We start from the raw sequence: 24847 nt of genomic DNA on the forward strand, positions 1-24847 counted from the left end.
GAGTAAAGCAGATGAGCCTCCCAGTGTGGTGGGCATCATTCAGTCCATTGAGGGCCTGAATAGAACAAAAAAGCGGAGGGAGAATTTACTCTCTGCCCGTCTGAGCTCGGACACTGGTCTCCTCTGGCACTAGGACTGACACTTACTTACATCATCAGCTCCCCTGGTTCTTGGACCTTCGGGCTGGGACTGGAACTACCCCACTGTCTTTCCTGGGTCTCCAGCTTGCAGACAGTAGATCATGGGACTTCTCAGCCTCCAGTCATGTGAATCAATTCCTTGTTTTATAGATATATAGAGAGAGACACAGAGAGAAAGAGAGAGAGAGAGAGAGAGATGGGTGTATATATCCGCTATTGGTTCTGTTTCTCTGGAGAACCCAATACAGCTGTAGAACTTTTCAATTTGGCTCATTTAACTACAGGTCAGCTGCATCCAGGAGCCTTAAGGCCTGAGGCAGAGGCAAGAGAGGGAAGCCAGGAGTCGGGGACGTGAGTGGGAGAAACAGAGTAGCACAAGCCACAGGCTCCAACAGGAGGACAGATGGCTGAGGAGAAACCCAGCCATCTCCAGGGGGATGCAGTTGAGGCAAAGTTAAGCGGGGGCAGCCAAGGAGTCCCTGGGAGAAGACCAGAACAAAGATTTGGATGGGAGGCCAGTGGAAAAGTCCAGAAGTATCCAGACTTTTTCCACAGGAAAAGGCACCAAGACTGGGAGAGCAGGGGACGAGTGCCGTGTGCAGTAGGGGGCACTGTGTCACCAGAAGCGCTCAGAAGCAGGAGCTAGAGGACCGCAGAAGTGTTCCCTGCTACGGAAAAGTCTACGAGCTGTATGAGCTTCAGACAAGACTAATCCAGGGGCTCAGTGCGCGCATCACCGAGGGCCTGGTTTTCTCTCCCCTCCACCTTCCAGGCCGTTGGCTTCTCCTAAGCCGGGCTCCACAGGGCTCACAGGATTTCTGCCCACAGCTGAGAGAGAAGACCAAGGCGCCTCAAGTCACCCGGCAGGGAAGGGGAGGCATTGCCACCAAGAGCATGGAGGCATGGAAGCCCAGTGGCCAAGACCAGCGCTGGTCCCCTCTGAGCATCACCCACGAGGGAGGGACCCCTTCCCGAGAGGTGAGGCTGGGTGACTTCTCAGATCCCTTCCAACCTAGGGATCCTGTGACTAAGTATGGAACACAACCCGTCTAAGGCCCAGTGGTTCGGGGCACAAGTGAGTAGAGTATGGCTTTGGCCCCGTGCCAAATGCCGGATGCCCCTCAGGCCAAAGCTCGTGCCTGGCAGCCACTTCCAGGTGAGCTGACTGGGAGGCAGCCTCACTGGTTCCCGGGAGCTCTGCTGGGTTGGCTTCCTGTGCTCCCCACAATCCCCAGAACACACTCACCCTCCGTGGGAGCTTCACTAGGTCACTGCCAAGGTCCGACTGTCACTGGGGCTGCTCTTTTAATTTTCTTCCAGTCCACTAGGGTCCTCTGGGGGAGCTGGGAGAACTGCTGTTTCCCTGTAATCCTGCGTGTTCAGAGATGCGGGCAGCTCCAGGCCTACAGAGAGCACTTCATTCACTTGCGCTTAACTCACCACGGGTGATGACCTCAAGTGTGACTCATTTCCAAGGAAGCGAGAGCTGCGGGGAGGCCAAAGATGGGCCTCTGCACTGGCTTCTTGGTTTGTTCTCACATTTACTTTTAAAATAATGGCTACCATGGAGGTGGACCTCATCTCTTCCTTGGCCTGTGGGCTCCCAGCCCTCTCCCTTGCACACAGCAGGACCTGAACACACTGCGATAGGTCATGACCACCCATTTCTTTGTTCTCTGTTCATCTAGGCCCCAGAGGGAATCATGGACCCTCCCTCCTCAGAGGTGTCCTAAAATGGGGGTGGGGAGGGCAGTGAAGGAGCTCTGCTGGCGGGACCTGGGATCAGGTTGAATCTGATAAAACAGCTGCAGAGACAGGAACCATACCCTCTGCTGCAGCAGGGCCCCAGGGCAGGCAGAGCTGCCAGAGTGGACCCATTTTCTTAGAGCCTGCAAAGGGAGGCTGTGTACATTTAAAAGTGACTAAAAACAGGGCTTCCCTGGTGGCGCAGTTGTTGAGAATGTGCCTGCTAATGTAGGGGACACGGGCTCGAGCCCTGGTCTGGGAGGATCCCACATGCCGCGGAGCAACTAGGCCCGTGAGCCACAACTACTGAGCCTGTGCGTCCGGAGCCTGTGCTCCGCAACAAGAGAGGCCGTGACAGTGAGAGGCCCGCGCAATGTGATGAAGAGTGGCCCCCGCTTGCCACAACTAGAGAAAGCCCTCGCACAGAAACGAAGACCCAACACAGCAAAATAAATAAAATAAATTAATAAACTCCTACCCGCAACGTCTTCTTTAAAAAAAAAAAAAAGTGACTAAAAACAATCTGAAAAACCACTATTCTGAATTGGTTTATTTAAATTTTACAGAAACCTTATTAGAGTTAAGTATGTAATTATAAGTCCAGTAACAATTCTACAAAAATGCACATACAATGCCAGAATTCCTTAAAAGTAACTAATATCATATTCCTGTTTTGCATAAAACATGCATTAATATCAACTGCCACATGTTGGCCAAAATCAGTCTCTACAAGAAGAGACAGTCCAATACAGTCAATAAGAAAACTAGCTGTTAACAACAGGTTAAAAAAAGAGGTTTTCTGGTTAATGTAAAAGGAACAGTACCTTTCCTAAAACAAGCCCTTCACCACTGGGTGATTGGTGTTGTGCTGCACAGTAATGTGTCACCTCCGAGACGGGGTCCTGAGCTGTCACGAGGAAGGGAGGAACTTTCTGATAGTTAAATCAAATGTCTGAGAAGATATAAACTTTCAGGCCACAACGGTACACAACTAGTGCCACCTTGCAGAGGGGGTTCAAAAATCCTCAGACCTGGGACAGAGTTCCCAAGCTGGGGATGTAAACCATCTTGAAGATGCCGTGAGCGCTCACCCTAGCCTTTCCACCCTTTCTACAAGGCCAGCTCAGAGCACACAGGCATCTCCTGTGGCCACAAGACCTTCCAGCTCCACACGTCACTCTTCATCAGGATCTGTAATTGGGAGGTTTGATGCAGAAAAACGAGTTGTACTATTTCTTTAAGTCCTTGACTTTCTGTAGGCCTAGTTCACCTTATCCAGGGATCGGTGGGCACTTGTGACTGCTGGACACACAAAAAATATTAATATACACTTGTGGCCCCAAAGCCTCAAATGTGTATAGTCTCACACCTCAAAGTGTGTCGTCTACTGTCAGGAAAGACCACGCTCCTCCAGAAGGAGAGAGCAACTGAGGGCTCTTTGTTTATCAAAAGGTGTTTTCCACATAGACTGAGGGGCTTTAAAGGGATTTCAAACCAACTGAAAGGACATCCCCTCAAATATGGGGTTTTATACAACATCCCATGAGGTTCTTCAAAAGATCTCACAGTCATTAGGGACTCAGCTGTGGACAGTAACATTTATATACATAAAGCTCATCATTTGCACATGGGATCTCTTCCACATCATCTCCCAAAACAGAGCACTCACTGCCCTGCTCGCTACAAGTAAGCTAAGCCAGTAGCTTTTTTCTTCAGCACAGATTTAAGGGGAAAAATAATAATTTATTGGGGGTTCTAATACCATTTTCTTAACAGAACAATATCAAAATAGGTCTGTTTATAATCTAGGCTTATGAATATCCCTGATAATATAAAGAAACCCAGAGGACTTTGTAAACCACCATGATTTCACAGGGTAGTACCCGGTCTATTTTCTAGGCAGTAGAGAGGGACTAGTATAATGGCAGATTTTCTCCAGGAAGCCCTGTGAGCACTACAGTACTGAAATTCTAATATTCTAGTGCCAGTAGACTTGTGAATGAAATTTTCACTTTAAATTTTTTAGTAAAATTTGTAACAAAGGTAGTCTTCCTCAATCCTGCCATCAGCCAATCTCCTTGCCTGTGATAAACATCTAGGCCAGAAAACCATCAGTCCTGGCTACTCCGGAGGTTCAGCCTGGAGGAAGCAAGCTCTGAGATCCCTTCTAAGCTGTGACCAAAGCTCAGAAAACAGATGTGGGAGAAGGGGCAGAACAGGCTTGAGGAAGCTTTGACCCAAGGCACCATGATCGTAGGGGTGGGGGGAATCTACAGAGGTTGGAGCTGACAGAAGAGAACTTGACAGAGCAGGTCCTGGAAGACAGCGGCTCTGTGACAGGGCAGACACACTCGGGAGTTAAAGAGCAAATCATAAGGGAAAACAAAAACTAGTTTACTTTCTCAAAACCAAATCAAACTTCTTGATACTCATGAGCAAATAACCCTGGCTGGACTGGCGTGATGGGGCTCAAGTCTGTGGAATGAGCTGCATTTAGCTGAGTCAGAAAGAACGCTGGTTGTGAAATCAGCAGGAGGAGGCCGCTCCAGGGAGGACAGAATGAGGACCGAAGGTGAAATATGCCTCTTTTATCCCTGGAACAGTGAGTGGCATCTTCACTGGCTGGACGAGAAGGCGCCATATTCCAGTCTAGCTGCAATAATACTGCATCCCATCCACTCTTCTTCTCTTTTTTGACTGAAATTCTTCAAAGAACTGCTGGATGTCCTCTCTCTTAACCACCTGTTGAGGGAGAGCGAAAATTAGGAAAGGGAACATCACAGAACAGCACTAACTGGTTGTAACATTCACAATCAAGTCCAACAGTACTGCTGATAAGGACTGTGTTACTGTGTAATTAATTATCCTATCTCCATTGCATAGACAAGCTCATCCTGGCTCAGAGACTGGCCAGTCAGAGTCACGCGGTAGGCAGACAGCACACTGGTACGGAGCGTGGGTTCCACCACCGCCCTTGGTTTCCTCATTAAAATGAGATGAAAGCAGCACCCACCTAACAGGGCCGTTTGAAGAGCGGATGAGATGTAACACCTGTGAAACACTGCCCAGCACAGAGCAAGTTCTCAGTGAGTATCAGCTGAGAAGACAAGTGGCAGAGCCAGGATGAAAACTAGGAGACCAATGGTCTCCCGAGGCCGCTGCTCTCCCCACGGCACAGCCGTCTCGGGAACGTCCTTCAGTCCCGCCCAAGCACCCACAGCAAACAGAATCTGCTTTTTTTGAGATCTGTGCTCTCTCCTTTACTGAAAAAAAAGGAACCCCCAAACTCTTCCCTCTTCAAGAGTCCAAAATTAAAGATGTTTGCTATATAAATAGAAAAATAATTGGCAAAAACTATGGAAGCAGTACCCCCAGTAAATGGAATAATCATGTTATGCAATAAAAATGAGAAATTTATCTTGTATTTTATCGGAAAAAGGACTAGAACATCACATAGAAGTGTTTCTATTAGCAAAATAAAATATCAAAAATAAGAAAATAAGGGGAAATATGGATAAAAAAGTAAACCAGGCCTACCCGGAAGGAGTCCCTGCGCATCCCAAGAGTGAGTCTGTGCCGCAACTGACAGGTTTGTTAACATGGTTTTTAATTACAAAGGTAACACATTCTTATTATTATAAAGGAATAAAGGTGGGGTGGGGAGAGGGAGGGAAAGAGAAAAAGAAAGCACTGTAATACAGTGAGCAAGAGGGAGAGAGAGAGAGAGAGAGAGAGAGAGAGAGAGAGAGAGAGAAGTAAGAAAGAGGACAAATACTTGTGTGTAAAGCGAAAACCGCCCTCTCCACTCCCCAGGGGTAAGAGCGCGACATCCCCAAATGGCACAGGCAACCTGAATAACTCACTGCGGGGAGACATGATCTGACAACTCCTTGAAATGAAAGAACTCCACACCAGACTGGCAGCTGACACACCAGTCTCACAGGCACCAAGAGTCAGCCGGGGGTCAACCTGTGAGGAATTAGAACCCCTCACAGACTCAAGATAGAGATGCTAACGCACTCTGAGGCAACCACAGCTCAGAGCTCTAGGGCCCTGGGCTTGGGAATGCACACTTATAAATGCTAGTAAATAGGATGCTGGGGAGTTCCAACGTGAAGGATCTGCCCCTAGCTCAGATCAAACATTAAACGCTGAAAGGAATACAAGGACATTTCTCTGGCAAGGAAACAGTAGGAGGAGACCTAAAAGCCCACAAATTACACAAATTAGAGTGTGTAATCTTTAGAGTTTCTAGGCATCCTCAAATGGTCACAGCCAATATGCAGAGTAGAAATGTTGAAGAATAAATACCTGGGTCCAATAATGAATCATTTTATTGGTTTGTCCTAGAAAATTTGTAGTGTCTAAGTGTTATTATTAGTTTTTAGTCAGACACAAACATTAAATAAAGGGCAGTCCCTCATATGACAACACCCAGACCTTATTAGCATTCTCTTCTATAGCCAAATACAACCAAAGCAGATGAGCTTTATGACAATTTAAGGTGTTTGTAATGTCGAAAACAAACAATAAAAAATATTTTTCTGTCCTTTTAAATCATCACATCAGATAATCTCAAACTCATAAAGAATGGCTCTAGCTGTCACAAAGATCCATACACTGGGAGACATGTGAAGACTGGATAAAATTGTTTCAAATATGAATGGAAAAAGACAACATACCTACTTTTTTTCTTTTACGTGAATTTAAGTGTGTGTGTAATAAAATCAATAAAGAGCACAGCAACCACAAACTACACAAAAGCAGAGGCAAGAGCATGTGCTTTGACACAACTGAAAGACCCTGAACGTCCATTAACAGTGCCAAGGTTAAAACAGTTACACCCGGGGCTTCCCTGGTGGCGCAGTGGTTGAGAGTCAGCCTGCCAATGCAGGGGACACGGGTTCGATCCCTGGTCCGGGAGGATCCCACATGCCGTGGAGCAACTAAGCCCGTGCACCACAACTACTGAACCTGCACTCTGGAGCTCGCGAGCCACAACTACTGAGCCCATGTGCCACAGCTACTGAAGCCCACGTGCCTAGAGCCCATGTTCTGCACCAGGAGAAGCCACTACAGTGTGAGGCCCGCATGCAGCAACGAGGACCCAATGCAGCCAAAAATATATAAATAAATTTATTTAAAAAAAAGAACAAAAAAACCCCAAAACAGTTACACCCACAGACCCTCTTAGTTCCAGTAAGAGAGAAGCCTGAGGCTGCATTAAGCAGAGGACAGCCTTTGCAACAGAAACGAGAATAACTGTCTGTTAAGAGCTGCTGGGAAGCAGGAAGACGTCCGTCCCTAGTGACAGTGAGGAACATTCTCTAAAAATGAGAAAACCATTTAGGAAGTCTCTTTAACTTTGGACTTCACAATTCATTTTGCAGAAAGGCAGCATTGCCAGATATCCAGGCAGCTACAAGTTTTTCCCACATTTATGAGAAAGCACTCGGTTGGCAGAGACTTCTTCCAAGAAAACAAGTTTCCGGGCACGTCCCGAGTGTCCGTCAGACCCATGTCTGACTTCATTTGTCTGTCTAGCTATAGCAGAGCAAAACATTTTCTGTCCAGAAGGACAACTGTAGGCCATGAAAAGAAAAGTTTTGCTTTATATCTGCCTTTGGAAGATAAAAAAGTATTTTAGAAGAAAAAGTCCATCATAAATGTATGAGTAGTAAAGGGCTAGGAGGTATTTGTAAATTCATCTGGAAAACTATTTTATCTATTTATTTATTTTTTGGCTGCACCCCGTGACATGTGGGATCTTAGTTCCCCGACCAGGGATCGAACCCACGCCCCCTGCAGTGGAAGTGTGTTGTCTTAACCACTGGACCAGCAGGGAAGTCCCTGGAAAACTATTTTAAAAGATTACATGGGAATTCCCTGGCGTTCCAGTGGTTAGGACTCCTTGCTTCCACTGCAGAGGGCATAGGCTCATACCTGGTCAGGGAACTAAGATCTCACGTGCCACGTGGCCAAAAAAAAAAAAAAAAAAATTTATACATTATAGAGTTAGTGTCACCCTTAAAAGCATATAGACCGTCCTAACCAGCAAGAGAAATGTTTTAGCCCCCCAATATAAAGTTGTTTTATTTTAAACTAGAACTCAAAAATCACAGAAAAGCGGTCTGGCTTTCATTTTTCCTTCCTTCTCCAAAAATCCCTGCTTGAAGGTCAGGACTGAGAGAATCAGTATGGCTGATCCAATGGCCCTCTCCTAAGCTACGATTCTCTCCAGATCAGGCATGACTGCTCCGTCCCTCATCTGGAGGGTTGGGAAGGACTCCTGATGTGGCTAGTCCACTGGTGTTTCACTACTATTTATTTCCCTTTCCTCTGCCTGCATTAAGCTCTCAGTCGTCTTCTTCATCAAAGAAAATGAACTATGGAAAACAGTATGGAGGTTCCTCAAAAACCTAAAACGGGAACTACCATATGATCCAGCAATCCCACTTCTGGGTATGTATCCAAGAAACTGAAAACACTAATTTGAAAAGATACATGCACCCTAATGTTCACAGCAGCATCATTTACAATAGCCAAGATATGGAAGCAACCTAAGTGTCCATCAACAGAAGAATGGTTAAAGAAGATGTGGCACACACACACACAATGGAATATTAGCCATAAAAAAGAATGAAATTCTGCCATTTGCAACAACATGGATGGACCTAGAGGGTGTTATTATGTTTAGTGAAATAAGTCAGAGAAAGATAAATATTACATGTTATCATTTATATGTAGAGTCTAAAAAATAAAACAAATGAATATAACAAAACAGACTCACAGATATAAAGATCAAACTAGTGGTTACCAGTGGAGAGAGGGAGGGGGAGGGGCAAGTGAAGGGTAGGGGATTAAGTGGCATAAACTACTATGTATAAAATAAACAAGCTACAGGGATATATTGTACAGCACAAGGAATGTAGCCAATATTTTATAATAACTTTAAATGGAGTATAATCTATAAACGTGTTGAATCACTATGTTATACACCTGAAACTAAAATAATACTGTAAATCAACTATACTTCAATAAAAAAGATACTTTATTCCAAACATACAAGGCTCTGATTAAAAGTCTAACTAAACTTACTGTGCCTTCATCAGCAAATCTCTTGAGATAGTCTTTAAGTTCAGTCTTCAAGTCATTGTATTCTAAATCAAAACACCAAAAAAAGGACATAAACTTTAGATAAGCCATTTGCATTTAGAAACAAAATATTTCTTGACCATTGACATTTGAGTATGTTAGTCTAAACCACATTTTTCTTTAAGTGAAATCTGCATAGAAACTTGTTCTCAATTTCTCTCAAATTCCTCCATTTTGACATCTGGGACACTTTTTCATTTAAAAACCCTCAAAAAACAGAGATATCCTCATTCCCAAAATGATTAGCTAAGAATGTTTTTTAAAGTTTTCCATCTCTCTGGAATTCTAGTGCTTGAAATATCTTGGACTTGTCAAACATTAAGTTTTAAAACTCGTGCACTCACTCAACAATTTATATTATGTACAAGGCACCTTGAGGGCTACAAAAATGTTTTAGATGCAGCCTCTATCCTCGGAAAGCTTTTACTCCAATAAAGGTAAAAGGAAATTAATCAAACAGTTACAAATACAAGACAGGAATAATCAATGTCCAAAAAGGGGCACAAAAGTGGTGGCATCCGAGTAGAAATGGCTAGGATGGAAATCACTAAAATAGGCTGCGCATACTGGGGGAAAAAATGTAAAAGCCTGTAATTAAGGATTTGGGAATGTTTCCCCTCTAGTGGTTTCCTGTGAACCACTGAAGTATCCTCAAGAACTGTCAAAAAGATGGCATGCTTTGCTCAAAAAGATGACATGTAATGTTCAATGAAAATTATTTCAGTGGATGGAAAAAGAAATTGATTTCCTTTTATTCTTTACTCATACATCTATCCTTAATCAAAATAGCATGTTATGGTTTCTCAAGCATGTACTTATTCTAGCATGTAACCCTAATTCAATGGAAATAGCAGCTAAATACCCAGCAACATTACAATCAAGCAAGTGTAGGTGAGGCCTACTATACAATTCCAAATTTAAACCATCTTTGTGTTAAATTAAAATAGGTTATTAGTTGTCTTCCTTATACATAAGTTTTTTTAATGGTGAAGGAAACTTCATGAACTTCATGAACTTTCACAAACAATATTTACCACAAATAAGTTCCACTTGCTGGACTCTGTTCATGCTGTTAAGGGTGTCCATTAGAGGGTCTCTACTGTCAGCTGCCTGGTCAACCTTGCCTTTGTTTTCATAAGCCAGAACTGTGTCACATTCATCTGTCAGGAACAGGATATCTAGATCGCCATACATTTTCTTTAAAAAATAAAACCAGTTTCCCCATTAGAACTGTATGTCATTCTCAGAAAGTCAACCTCATGAGAATCACTAAAAATTTATTTAAATAATACCCAGAAAAACCTGACCCTTTTAGCAGAGTTGCTTGAATGTTTTATTCTTTTTGCCCAAATCTTTTAGAAACCTCCCAACTTCCCAGTAGATATTATACGATCTAAGAGATGTTTATTTAAAAACCACTGACTTACTGTAAATTTCAAGTAATACGTGTTTCCAAGCAATTCTATGATATAAAAAAGATAAGCTATTTTCCACTGAAATGAAGCTAATAAAAAGTATTGCATAATTCTTAATTTCTTCCATAAGCATTCAGACTGCAAATACTATTTCATAAATTTGCTTAATATAAAAAAATTTTCAGTTCTCTATACTCTAATATCAGTTTCATAAATATACTTTTCAGGTGCTCTTATTTTAGACATCAGTCCACAAAACATACTAATATTGAAACTTGATCAGGTACTTACCATACAGTCTTTGCAGGTACATAACTTGCTACGCCAGTTCAGGGGCCAATAGGTGGCAGTGTCTTTCTTTATAAACTGCTTAGCTTTAAGCTCCTCAAGTTTGCAGCCAGACTGTGATTCTGTGTTGAGATGTTGATGCTTAAATGCTGTCTGAAATTAAATTAAGTTTTGAAGTGTGTTTTTTAAACTATCATAGTTTTCATAGTTTAGATTTTGTCAAAGGATTTCTTTAGGCAAAGGGTACAACTGAAACCCAAAGCTATATAGGTTACAGAATTAATTTTGCTTAAGTTTTATTTCTTTTATAGCTCAGATTTCATGTTACCTGGAGATCAGCTTCAGAACTAGAGCTGGTACATGGTTCGTTCATCTGCTCTGCTTTAACTTCCTTCTCAGCAGCCTTTCCATGATCTGGAACATCCTCTTTGAGGGCACCATCATGATGAGCTCCATTTTCAGGTTGGATAACTTCCTGGTCACCTACCGCATCAACATTCAGCAGCAACCCATCATCTTCAGCAGTTACTTTGGTTACTGTGGGTTCAATGAAAAAACACACACATATCCACAGACCAGTTAGCCAATGAAATCACTTAGTCTGATTAAAACATACTTCAGAATCTGGAAAAGGAGAAAGTCAACCTTAATCTCTGGAATAATAAGAAAGGAAATAACACTTTTTTAGTTTATGCCTGCATAATCCAAAGAGTCAAATAACTGAAAAGATCATTTAAAAATACCAATCACTACTTAAGCATTTTCTATGTAAAGGAGAAAAAAAAATACTATAGATGTTAAAGACAGGGACACCTCAAGAAGCAAGAGGCAATAGGAAGAGATTTAACTGCAAATACAGGTAGAAGGGCAGTTTTAGAAAAAACAACAGCTTTTCTTTATGAGAGAAGGAAATCAGAAAGGGTGCGTGTAGCGACAGAAATACTGTGGAGAGAAGAGAAATGATAAGGGAACTCAGTTTGCATGATGGCATTTCAGTTTAGTAGGAAATGAGGCCATCTGCTGACAGGGAAGGAAATGAAGGAGGGGCAGAGGGGAACTGTTAAGAAAACCTGATGAATGCGAAATAAATTCAGGTCCAGCAGAAAGTGAGATTTAATTGTAAAGGGTATGAACAGAAAGGAAGCACACCAAGGTTAAGAGCTTCGAGACAAATCAAAATGTCTGATACTGCTTGTGGTTTGTATGGTGAAGTGTTCCCTAAAGGTGAGAAGGGCAAGAAATTATGAGGCCAGAGCAGGAGACAACTGACACTTTAAAAATAAATTAACACATATAGCATTACAAATAAAATAAAATATTTAATGCCTCAAGAACGTTCATTGCTGATTAGTGGTTTGGGGTCAATTTCTTAAAGTATAATAAAAGCACTATATGACAAACTATACCACCACCCTCTCCCCAACCAATAGCATGTCTTACATTTAAGAACAATGTTTATCTCTTTATCTTTCAAAATCCCATTCAAAACTGCTTCCTCCATTTTCTCTAATTCTGGTCTCATCCATACTCTGCATCACGCCATTTAAGTACAAATTTGTTCTTGGTAGTCTCCCAATCTATCTATAAGCACCTTGTGGAGAAGGAACAGATCTTATACTTTTTTCCAGAGTCCAATTAAAACTAGTTGATAAAAATTATGTACTGAACATACAAATTGTTCTGAACATACAGCACAAGTTGGTGGAATACCAACTCCACAGAGACATTTACCTGCCAAATGTGCAGCATAAGCCCACAAAAAAGAACAGCGTTTCATGCAAGCCTGGCACACCATCTCTTGGAAATCTCCACTCTCAGGGGGAACGGCACCAAGATGCTGTGAACACAGAAAATCGAACATTTTCCTTGTGATCACCAAGTTGTCCAAAAAGCCCATTATTTTATAAAATATTGCGGGACTTCCCTGGTGGCACAGTGGTTAAGAATCCGCCTGACAATACAGGGGACACGGGTTCGATCCCTGATCCGGGAAGATCCCACATGCCGTGGAGCAACTAAACCGGTGCGCCATAACCACTGAGCCTGCACCCTAGAGCCCACGCCCCACAACTACTGAGCCCACGCGTCGCAACTGCTGAAGCCCAAGCGCCTAAAGCCCGTGCTCCGCAACAAGAGAAGCCACCGCAATGAGAAGCCCGCGCACCACAACAAAGAGCAGCCCCCACTCGCCCCAACTAGAGAAAGCCCGTGCGCAGCAACGAAGACCCAATGCAGCTGGGGGAAAGAAACATATTGCACTAGTATGCTGATCATATCTTTACTATATTTTTAGAAGAGTAATTATAACGTAAAATATAGTAAATGCCAAAAGACAAGATCTTTTCTCTTTTTGTAAAGACAATGTCTTTAAAAGGTAAAGCTTTCCTTACCCTTCCATGGAACCAGTCCTCACAGACTACACACTGGATCATCTCATCTGGAATCTAACACGGGAAAGCCATTTGTTTGTTAATGATTACAGCGAATTCTGCGATACCAAAGTAAATCTGGCACACATTAGAATTAGATATTAAATAATTCTCTACCAATTCTGTAAAACTGCTATCCACATGCCAGAAGTCAAGGGAACAGGGAGAAACAGCAATTCAAGGGGCCAAAGAAGTTCATTCTCCATGAACTGGTGTTACAGAAGGATTACATTAAGATAAGCACTTTGTGAGCAATTATCAAAGCTTTCATATCAGTTACTTAATATATGATTCCCATAAAACTTTATAAATAAGTAATGTATTCTCACTTCAGACATAAACCCAGGGCCAGGGAGGTAATGCGAATTGCAGCAAGTTGCAGATGTGAATGCACAGAATTTTCACTTTTGTCAAAATAAAAGAAAACTAGAAATTAAAACTCACATTCACCCACTTATATGTGCACAGAAAAAGGTTTAAAAATACATATACCAAAAAGTGTTAACAGTGGTTGTTTCTGGGAGGTAAGAAGGTACAGGAGTGAGGAAGAAGAAAAATTCTTTTTAAATTTTGTGTGTACGTCTAACTGAAATTTTTAAGAGGATCCAGTTTGTACGCCCTATTTCTTTCCTTGCAGGGATGCAAGAAACTGAAGGTCATTTTCTGGAAAGTGTTCAGGGGAATGGAGCAAACAGGCAGGCAAAGAGGGGGGGAAAGGAAAAAAGTTCTGGCCTTGAGAAAGTCCTGTCCAATATTTCATTCTCATGATGTAAGAATGAGAATAATAGTTGGGATCTGTTCTGGTTGTAGCTCCAGCCCAGATTCATAAGAAGGGATAAATCTAGAATCCTTTCACAATCCCCAAATCCCTGCTGAACAGCTAAAGGGTCAAATATGACAAAAGGCTGAGGAGTGAGGGCTAGAGATGACACAGTCCCGGTGCTAACCTCTAAATCTCTTACCTCATCTTCAGGATCAGGATAAGGTCTCTTGCAAATGCAGTACAATCCAAAAAAGTTGTCATTGTACTTATTGCCACAATTTATCTTTGCTTTGTCCTGAAAGATATTAATTTCAATATATAATATGGTCTAACTTTAACTATAATTTCATGCATCATGAAATTTATGCATTCAATAAATTTGTGCATTAAATATCTCCACCCACCAGAAGCTGGTCTTTAACTTTCAAAGTACAAAGGAAAAAAATTCATTCTTATTAAAGGGATACTTTTTCCAGGATACAGGGAAAAGTTAAAATTTATTTTCTATGTCTTCTTTGTAGCAATTGGAGAAAATGAATCATAAATATTAATTATCAACCTATGTAAGCTGACATTGGCCTAGAATTTCAAAAGACTTCTTAATGCCCAGCTGTGATAGCCAAAGCCCCCAGGTTACTAGGAGGCAGGCAAGGAAATTATCTAAAAATAATCTTTGAGGAGGGAAAAAGCATGACAGTTTTAGCAATACGATTGAACAATGTAAAGTCCCTTATTTTCTCTTTCATTTCTGTTATTTCATTGAAAGTTAGCGAATAAGCATAGTTTTTTTAATCCAAAAAGCACTGAAAAACTTCTGAGTGCACATAACCCACTCATTATTACCAAGTTTTATTTATTCAGTTTTTAAAGTCATCCCCTTTGCTTTAAAAACCTTAAAGCATAAGCATAATCAACATAACTAAACCTGAATCACTTTAGAACATTCCCCCACAAAACCTTCATATTAATTACAATCTATACTGTAGGCTCTGAAAAGGTTACTTAGTTTTCCAAAAAGTAATAAATGGGATACAGTCTAATACTGATTTTTCCATTTACAAAGAATAAGCATAAGAACTTCCTTTTTGGAAAATACTTGATTTTTATCCACTTGGACAAATATCAATCTCAGCTACTTTTCATGCATTTATAGTTATGGTGCTTACTTACAGGAAATAATTTGCATTCCAAATTTTTAAACTTGCTGTTTCCACAATCACAACGAAAATTTCTGAAACAAAGGAGGAAGAGCCGATTTTAATTTTTCTTCTAAATCTAATGACTTACTCTTTAAATTCATGTCATAGCCTCTTCCCTTTCAACTGGCTTCTAGGATCTAAAAAGTGACCTTGGTTGTTGTTCATGTATCCAATCCAGAATTTCTCCAAGCACATAACAATAAAAGATTTAATAATTCTAGAGATTAACATGCATAAAGACAAATATCTATATTACACAAACACTAATAAAATCATGGCAGAGCAGCAGGAGTAGTTGAGTTTGCACCATAATTTTATTTTAAAGGGCCCTCTGGGGACTTCCCTGGTGGCGCGGTGGTTAAGAATCTGCCCGCCAGGCTTCCCAGGTGGCGCAGTGGTTGAGAATCTGCCTGCCCATGCAGGGGACACAGGTTCGAGCCCTGGTCTGGGAAGATCCCACATGCCGCGGAGCAACTAAGCCCGTGCGCCACAACTACTGAGCCCATGTGCCACAACTACTGAAGCCTACACTCCTAGAGCCTATGCTCTGCAGCAAAAGCCACCGCAATAAGAAGCCCATGCACCGCAACAAAGAGTAGCCCCTGCTCTCCACAACTAGAGAAAGCCTGCGTGCAGCAACAAAGACCCAACACAGCCAAAAATAAATAAATAAAATTAATTAATTAATTTCAAAAAAAAAGACCCTCTGGAAAAACTGCTCTCTCCAATTATATTATATAAAAACACATTACATTTTACCAGTGCACAACTACTTTGAATGCAAAAAAAAAAAGATTAAGAAAAAAAGTGCAGCTGGAAAAGAATCTAAATATTTGAAAAGCATTCAGCATCAGTCTCTGACCATTTTACCTTTTTGTGTATAGCTCAAAAAGTTTATGACTTCCATGACATTCATAACTGCAAGCTAGGCAAATTCCTGCTGGTTCTTCTCCCTCTGGGGTGCAGGTACTACAGGCATATAGTGCTTGTCTCTTTACTGAGCCCTAAAAGACAGCCCCAAAATGGAAAAAGAGAGAAAAAATTGAAGAAACATGGCAGAGTCACCTAATGCCCATACTGTGATCTAAGAAATAACTGAAATCAGATTACCTGTGGTCAAGATTTTCCTGTAAAAAACACTGAGGCTAATAAAAAAGCTTATTCAACAGAATACCAAAACACTGTTGCATGTTTCATACACTAGTGCTTGTTTTCATATAATCTTTTCTTAAAGTGATAGAAAGAAGTTTAATATTTTCAGTCAGCTGTGAATAAGCTGGTCTGCTTAATCATTTCAACACAGAAAAATGTAGGAGAGGGCTTCCCTGGTGGCGCAGTGGTTGAGAGTCCGCCTGCCGATGCAGGGGACACGGGTTCGTGCCCCGGTCTGGGAAGATCCCACATGCCGCGGAGCGGCTGGGCCCGTGAGCCATGGCCGCTGAGCCTGTGCATCCGGAGCCTGTGCTCCGCAACAGGAGAGGCCACAACAGTGAGAGGCCCACGTACCGCAAAAAAAAAAAAAAAAAAAAAAAAAAATGTAGGAGAATGTGTCTAAGTTTATGTAAGTAATAATCATACTTAATTTTGGAAAATGCTTGTGGTTCCACCAAAGAGAAAACCAATGCATTAAATGAATCCCTTTGATTTTTAGATGTATGCTGAAGTATTCAGAGGTGTAGTGTCATGGTCTGCAACTTATTTTCAAGTGGCTGAGGAAAAAAGAAAAAAGAAAGTCTATTACAATGAAGGGGTAAAAGAAAAAACAAATGTTGTAAAATGTTAAAAAGTGAATATATGTGAAAGTACACAGGTGTTCATAACATTATTCTTTCAACTTATCTGTAGACTTAAAATGTTTCAAAATAAAAAGTTGAAAGAAAAACAAGCAAATCCTGACAATGGATAGTACCCTCTTCTGGGAAGGGGGGAGACACAAGGAAGATACAAGGAAGCTTCTGGTATGCCGGTAATGTTCTATTTCTTGATCTGGGTAGTACGTACCTGCATGTGTTTGTTTATTTTTTTTATTTTTTATTTTTTGTGGTAAGCGGGCCTCTCACTGTTGTGGCCTCTCCCGTTGCGGAGCACAGGCTCCGGACGCGCAGGCTCAGCGGCCATGGCTCACGGGCCCAGCCGCTCCGCGGCATGTGGGATCTTCCCGGACCGGGGCACGAACCCGTGCCCCCTGCATCGCCAGGCGGACTCTCAACCACTGTGCCACCAGGGAAGCCCTGCATGTGTTTTTGTTTATGCTTTCCCAAGACTTATACATGGTTTGTGCACTTTTCCACATATTTCACTACAATAAAAAAAATGTTAAGGAAGTCCGTTTCAAAAACCTAACTACATTTCAAAGGTAACTTACAAACAGACTTTTTAAAAAAAGGAAAGCAGGGAAAAAGTTGTTTCAGTGGTGACCAAAGGTTTTTAAATACCAGACAACATTAAATACATCTGACACAAGGTGTATTAAAAAAAAATGTAACCACTTTGCAGTGTAAACTCAACTGGACAACGATGACAACTGGTATTACGATCTCAGTCCGCACCACATAATGACCCCAAATCTCTCTCCACATCCTTCAGCGTTCCACTCCACCCCCTTGGAAAGTAACCTTCTTCCTCCTACCAATTCTCACCTCTTATTAGTTTTCTTCTACCCACCTCTCTCCATTTTTGTACCTACAAATATGGGATGAGTCACCAAACAAAGACATCACACCCCCTCAAATCCTTGTTCACGACATCTTCCAAATGCTTTCTCTCCTCCCCTCCCCTCCTCTGCCACTGCCACCAGCTGTTCGGGTCCCGGTCTATCCCCCTGGGGGGCAGACTGCAGACAGATGCAGTACTTGCTTCTTCTCTCCAAAAACCCAGCTAGCACTTGTCAAACTAAATTGCAGAGGAACCAGCTGTCCAAGAGCCCAGCCCACACGGGGAGATTTTCAAATCCAGAGCTCTCTCCTTTAACTCTGTTTTGACTCTCCCATTCGATTCCTAATAAATGCTCTAAAGATGCGAAAAGTAGAGACAAAGATGTCTGGATGTGAGAGGTCACGGGGACGATGTCGTGAAAAGCAGCTGAGGCACCGAGAAGAGACGGGAAAGGAAGGAAAGAGCAGCCGCTCCAGGGCCAAAGCCTGGAGAATCGTGGGGGCGGGGGGGAGCGGACGGAGGAAGACGAGAAAGGAGGGGAGCCCTGCTGGACACAGGCTGAGGAAGGGGGCTCGGGAGACTAAGGGTAATAGGACAACTGGGCCTGCGATGGGGAAACGTACTACGAACAGCGGCCCCGGACCACCACGGGGGTGCCGGCCGCGGCAGGCGGGAAGAGGGTAAGTCCAGCGGGGAAGAGAAGGTTCAGGGGAGCCCGGGGGAGGCGAGGCCCGGGCCGCGCGCCCACCTGCGAGTAGGAGCACTTCTCCGAGTCGCTTCCGCCCAGGACGGCGCACGCCTCATTCTCCAGCTCCTCGTCCTCCTCAAGTACGTCGACCAACGATACCACGGGCTCCAGCTCCGACTGCCGCCCAGCGGGCTCCCCGGCTCCGGCCATTCTCAACTGTCACCCGGACCGCCTCTCGGCCCCGGCGGAGGCGGGAAAAGCGGCCGCGAGGGGCGGGGCCGGAGGAGGCGGGGCCTCAGTGCCAGGCACCAATCCCAGAGACGGGGAGCGAAGGAAGGGGGAGGAGCGACTCCCGACAAACGGAAGTTACTCCTCTCCCTTCTCCCGCCTGCGCCAGCGGCGAGCTGGCTTCCGCTTCCGGGTGGCGCGTCATCGCTGCGCGCTTTGGAAGTTCGGCGGTGTCCATGGAGTTGTGGGCCGAGTACGTCGGGCAGGACGGGCAGCGACAGCAGCTACGGGTGCCCTGTGAGGCGCCGGGCGTCGCCGACCCTTTCCAGGGCTTGTTGTCGGGCGTGGCTAAGATGAGGGAGCTGGTGACCAACCTCCTCGGCTCCCCGGTACAGCGGGAAGCACAGGACCGGGTGACGGCGGCTCCAGAGAAGGCGTTGGACGGTGAGTTCTGAGACGGTGCTGGAGCGACAGATGGGTGGGCAGGGGCGCCCAGGGAAAGTCTGCTCAGGGAGCCTGCGTGGAGTGGCAAACTTGGAGAAAGTGAGCCTGGGGGGAAGAACTCCAACTAAAACTTCTTAGCACCTTCCGCCAGATCTGGGCTGTACCTGGGCTCATTTACCAGGGCTGCTTTTCACGATTCTCTTTGCATTTAAATCACACACACACAAAAACGTGCTGAACGTCTACTGCTCTATGCCAGTCATTGGGCTGAGCTCTGGAGAAAGAATGAAACTCAGTTCCTGTCCTTGTGGAACTCTGACCGCTGAGGGGTTAGACAGACGAACACTCTTATTAAAGAGTAGAAGGATGACCCTAGGCTCCTCTGTAGCTATTGCAAACCTAGAGAACCCAAGAAGACTTCAGAGAGGGCGTGAATTCTGAGCTGGGTGTTGAAGGATGGAAAGGAATCTTCCCCGGTGTAAAATTACGAACAAGTTTGGAAGACTGCCATCTGTCACAGAATAGGAGCAGGTTCCGAAGATTGCAGCAGATTTTAGATGAACAAGTCTTAACTGTCAGGGACTCCTTTCCTTTCCCAGTTTTGTAGGTGCAGTTTGAAAGTAGAAAAGGGAAATTTTAAGTGTATTCGTTTTTTTTAAGTCTTGTCTTGACTACCCTGAGCTGAAGAACCTAAGAACTAAATATTAGAATCAGGACTTAATTTCTCTGTAGAGGAGCTTAAACTGTACTGTACTTTCCTTTCCATCTTGTTTACATCTTGATTGCCAGATAATGTGAAGGAACCAATTCAGAATATTACACAAACTTCAGATAATAGATTGTTTCCATGAGAGAGAAGTCCTGGTTCTTGCCTCCAAAAGTTCCTCTCTGATCCGTTGAAAATATTATCATTGGAATAAGGACAGGTATAGGTAGAGCCATTTTTATATATATATAAATATATATATAAATATATATATAAATATATATATATATATAAAATTACTTACTGGAAAAGTAACTGCTGTCTGTTCTACTAATAGTGGGTCAGTAATATTTTCATACAGGAAGACATGCTTTTGTATATTTAATGAGGTCCCTATAAAGCTTCTGTTTGAATTTCCTTTGTTAAAAGCTGTAGAGATTAAAATGACAGATTTTATCTTATATGAATCATATCTTAACAAATACAGAATTTTAAAAATGTAACAATTATGAAAGAAAAGTGGTAGAACGCAACACTAGAAAGACAAATAGTGGTGATCATTTTGTAATGTACAGAAGTATTGAGTCAGTGTGTTGTGCACCTGGAGCTAACAGTGTTGTGGGTCAATTATACTTCAATTGAAAAAAAGTCATCATAATGACCAAAAAAAAAAAAAAAGAATCCAGTTACCAAATGTGCAGAAGACTTGAATATCTTATCTCCAGATAAGATATACAAATGGCCAGAAAGCACCTGAAAAGATGCTCAACATCATTGACTCTCAGGGAAAGGCAAATCAAAGCCGCAGTGACATACCATGCCATGCCCACTAGGAAGGCTGTAATCAGAAAGAACAATAACAAGTCTTGGCTAGGATGTGAAGAAATTGGAGCCCTCATACACTGCGGGTGGAAATGCAAAATGGTGTACCTTCTTTGGAGAACACTTTGTCAGTTCCTCAAAAAGTTAAACATAAATTTGTCGTACGACCTAGCAATTCTACTCCTGCGGATTCCTAGTTCCACTCCTCGTTCTCCCGAGAGAACTGGAAACATGTTCCCATTAAAAACAAACGCACAAATGTTCATAGCTGCATTATTCATAATAGCTAAAAAGTGGAAACAACACAGATGTCCATCAGCTCATGAGTAGATAAACAAAATATATATCCATACAATGGATATTACTCAGCAACAGAAAGGAATGAAGTACTGATAAATGCTATACAACATGAATGAACTCTGAAAACATGATAAGTGAAAGAAGGCAGACACAAAAGGCCACATGTTTTACGATTCATTTGTATGAAGTGTCCACAATAGACAAATCTAAGAGATAAGAAAGTAGATTAGTGGCTGCCAAGGACTGAGGGGAATGGGAAGTGACTGCTAATTTGTATGAGATTTCTTTCTGGGAAGATGAAAAGTGTCCTGGAATTAGTGGTGATGGTGGCCCAACCTAGTGAATATCTAAATCAACTGTAAGCTTTGAAAGTGAATTTTATGGTATATGAATCATATCTCAAAAAAAAAACTGATAGAAAAGAAAGGTTTTAAACACCAAAATTCCCAAAGTCTTTTTAACTGTACATATTTCTAATTTGATATATCCATTGTTCTATTAATCCCTAAAGTGAAATGGTCTCATTATCAGCTGCTTTAGCTATGTATATTTCTTTCAACCAATGAACATATTGTCATACAACAAATATTTATTTTAAAAGGTGATGATGAAGATGATGCAGAAGATGAAAATAACGTTGATAACAGAACTAACTCAGATGGACCCTCTGCAAAACGGCCAAAAACACCAACTTAACTGTAGCTTTTATGAAATTTAAAAGACTGCTATGATATCTTATTTATCACACACTGACATTTAAGGAAGACTTGTGCTCTAATTTGGAAAGCATTTGCTTTGTTCCCCTGGGACAATTTTGTCAAAGAAGAAGCTTTTCTGCTGTTTCCATCAAAGAAAGATAGAATAAATGTTTAGAAAGGAATCTTTTTTCTTGAGTGAGAAGTAAGTTTCAGACCATGGAGATAAAATAGACATTTAATAATGTATAAAATCCACTATGTTGGCAACTGAATTCTTTCTTTATACTTTTTAAATACCCTCTGGATTAAATTGTGTGATGTCTACATCTTTTAGCTTCTGTTATAAAAAGTACATGTCAAGGTTCATGGACAATTATATTTCAAGGAACTGACATGAACAAGTGAAAATTGGGTATTAAATTTAAGAATGGCAGTTCTGTATAAGTAGAAGTAAAATAGGAATAGAGAGAAATACTGAAGAGAAAGGAGAGCCCTTGAGAGAGATCCAAGGAAACCTTGAATCCACACTCACACCCAGTACGCAGACTTCTGGAGACGATACCACTCAATGGATATATGTTTAACCTGTACCTTAAGAGAGTTATAAATGGGGTGTGCTTTTAGGCTGTGATGTGCTATTTATGTTAACACAAATATAAGTCTTTAGGTAAGCAACCTGTGTTGAATATAAAAAGATATTTCGTGTCATCCTGTAGTCAAACTTTGATTTTGCTTAGCAAAGGACTATCAAATCCTTTAAATATACATATGTATATATTCCTAAAATATATGTGTGTGTGTATGTATTCCTTTTCTGCTTGTCGGAGGGACTAAGGCATTTTTCATTTATTCTGCGTGTTTCCTGATTCATTTAGATAGCTAAACTGCAGAGAAATCAAGTAGCATGTACCTGCTGAAACACAAATTGTCATAGAATTTTAGAGTTGGAAGTAACCTTACAGATTATATGATTTATTTCAGAGGCGAATCAAATGTGAGGTATTTGCCCTGAGTTACAGAGCTTATTGGCAGAGCTTGGGTTATACACATAGCCTTTGAAAGATTCCCGTAGCACTTTCCCAGTTACACATTCTGAAACCTCTAGCTTACAAAGTACATGCTATTAAGGAAACTGAATTTACACACCTTTTCATATCTTTAAAGTATTGTTTTACTTGGAACATCAGCCTTCCACTAAGTACTCTTATGTAATTAAAACAATACCAACTAGAAAAAGTTTTATAAATGGTCAGAAATTACCTTGTTTAGTTTGTGATAATGTCTCTAATATTGGGATTTCAGCTCAGTTACTGATTTGTAATAATCTTTTATCTTTATACAATCCTTAAAAAAAAAGCTGTATAATTAAAATAGTTCATACTTCTAAAGTAGTAGCTGAACTTTGCTCCTGAACATTTTGTCTCCTTCTGTGTTTAGTAAGTATGTTTATGAAGAAGAAATGTCAACATATTTTTGCTTGTGGTGTAGTGTTTGGAGGTCTGGGTTATAGGTCTGATCGATCTTTTTCTGATTCTAATACTGTCTTCCTAAGTGAGCCACATGCATGACAAAAAAGATTTTGAAGGTTTGAGGGACCAGCTTGAAGGACCAGTAGAAAAGAAATGCCTTGACTGGTTTTCTAATCTGAAAACCAGAGGTAAAACTGTTAGCCACAGGCATACAGGATACAGTTATTTGAAACAGCTCCAACTTTACTGTTATACAAGAAAGTCAACCCCACAATCCTACCTAAAAATAAGCTTGATGCTAGACGTAGGTAATTTTTATTTATTTATTTATTTATTTATTTTTTTGTGTGTGTGTGGTACGCGGGCCTCTCACTGTTGTGGCCTCTCCCGTTGTGGAGCACAGGCTCCGGACGTGCAGGCTCAGCGGCCATGGCTCACGGGCCCAGCCGCTCCGCGGCATGTGGGATCCTCCCGGACCGGGGCACGAACCCATGTACCCTGCATCGGCAGGCGGACTCTCAACCACTGCGCCACCAGGGAAGCCCTTAGATAATCTTTTAAAATATGAAGTTCTAAATATGAAATATATGGACATATGCAAATATGTATATATGTAAGTGCTTTTGTGTCACATTAAATACTTATTTTAAGAGTTCTGTGGCCAAGGACAAGCACTTTTACTCTTTTATAATAGGTTACTGTTGCTTGGCTGTAATATTAGTTAGGAAGTTTGAACATTTAAACATTTCCTTCAGCAGAACTTTCTCAGCTTCTGAGACAATGTTAGGTCCCCATACTATATGTTTCTGTGGAACCTGGCCCCCTGTACTTACCCCCTCATAAAATGTACTTTATTAGAAGTATTTCTTCAAGCTGCTCAAATTTTTTTTTATATATAAATTTATTTATTTTTTGGCAGAGTTGGGTCTTCGTTGCTGTGCATGGGCTTTCTCTAGTTGTGGTGAGCGGGCGCTACTCTTCGTTGCGGTGCGCGGGCTTCTCATTGTGGTGGCTTCTCTTTGTTGTGGAGCACAGCCTCTAGGCGCACAGGCTTCAGTAGTTGTGGCACACGGGCTTCAGTAGTTGTGGCGCACGGGCTTAGTTGCTCCGTGGCATGTGGGATCTTCCCGGACCAGGGCTCAAATCCGTGTCCCCTGCATTAGCAGGCGGATTCTTAACCACTGCACCACCAGGGAAGTCCTGCAATATTTTTTTTAAACTTTTATTGAGAAGGCTTGTATTTTTAAGGAAATAAAGTTTGTTTTCTTCCAAATGGAAAAATGAGAGACATCTGTGGCCCTCAGTTTATTATGTAGTACTTTTCCCTACATCCTATTTAGCCTATTAAAGATACACCTATTTCTCGGTAGAACTGTTCAATCTACAAACATAGAATATCATTTCTTATCTAACATTCTGCAGTAAGATACATACATAAGATATCTTAAAAACCTAGGCTTTAACATGTTTGGGGAAATTAATCATACTATAATCGTCCTGTGATGTCATCTTGCACATTTAAGTATATAGTAAGATTAGAGTGTAAAATTATTATAGAAATTGGAGAATATTTGTAAAATAACACTTTCGGTTTCAACAAATGAGAAACAAGTTGGTTAGTTTTTGTGATGAAGTTGGGTTCTTTTCTCACTACCTAGGGCATAATAAATTTCAGGTAGATTCAAGATGTTTATTATTAAAA

The 24847-nt window shown here is 41.9% G+C and overlaps 2 protein-coding genes across 3 annotated transcripts; one reads left to right on the forward strand and one right to left on the reverse strand.

Annotated features, from left to right (window-relative positions):
• Positions 1–2285: 2285 nt before the first annotated feature.
• On the reverse strand, positions 2286–18743 carry UBR7 (ubiquitin protein ligase E3 component n-recognin 7). 2 transcript variants are annotated; one of them, XM_079908264.1, is made up of 11 exons: positions 18539–18743; positions 16006–16139; positions 15107–15167; positions 14136–14231; positions 13135–13188; positions 12476–12581; positions 11073–11281; positions 10748–10897; positions 10076–10238; positions 8985–9046; positions 2286–4628 (listed from the first exon to the last, which is right to left on the reverse strand). In XM_079908264.1, exons 1-11 carry the CDS (start codon positions 18686–18688, stop codon positions 4536–4538), a joined length of 1278 nt encoding a protein of 425 aa, XP_079764390.1. In that variant the 5' UTR covers positions 18689–18743; the 3' UTR covers positions 2286–4535. The 2 variants fall into 2 exon arrangements, with proteins under 2 accessions (XP_079764390.1, XP_079764391.1); XM_079908265.1 differs by lacking the exon at positions 16006–16139 and having other exon boundaries at positions 18539–18717.
• Positions 18744–18887: 144 nt separating this feature from the next.
• On the forward strand, positions 18888–23024 carry GON7 (GON7 subunit of KEOPS complex). Its single transcript, XM_079914768.1, has 2 exons — positions 18888–19150; positions 21580–23024. Exons 1-2 carry the CDS (start codon positions 18943–18945, stop codon positions 21672–21674), a joined length of 303 nt encoding a protein of 100 aa, XP_079770894.1. The 5' UTR covers positions 18888–18942; the 3' UTR covers positions 21675–23024.
• Positions 23025–24847: the final 1823 nt, after the last annotated feature.

The sequence above is a fragment of the Stenella coeruleoalba genome (genome assembly GCF_951394435.1).
Source record: "Stenella coeruleoalba genome assembly, chromosome: 2".
Taxonomy (NCBI): Eukaryota; Metazoa; Chordata; class Mammalia; order Artiodactyla; family Delphinidae; genus Stenella; species Stenella coeruleoalba.

Coding starts and splice junctions, on each gene's coding strand:
- UBR7 (XM_079908264.1), bottom strand. CDS start 18,688: ATGGCCGGAGCCGGGGAGCCCGCTGGGCGGCAGTCGGAGCTGGAGCCC. Junction 15,168..16,005: donor TTTGAGCTATACACAAAAAG/GTAAAATGGTCA, acceptor CCTTTGTTTCAG/AAATTTTCGTTGTGATTGTG. Junction 9,047..10,075: donor GCAAGTGGAACTTATTTGTG/GTAAATATTGTT, acceptor GTTTTGATTTAG/AATACAATGACTTGAAGACT.
- GON7 (XM_079914768.1), top strand. CDS start 18,943: ATGGAGTTGTGGGCCGAGTACGTCGGGCAGGACGGGCAGCGACAGCAG. Junction 19,151..21,579: donor TCCAGAGAAGGCGTTGGACG/GTGAGTTCTGAG, acceptor TTATTTTAAAAG/GTGATGATGAAGATGATGCA.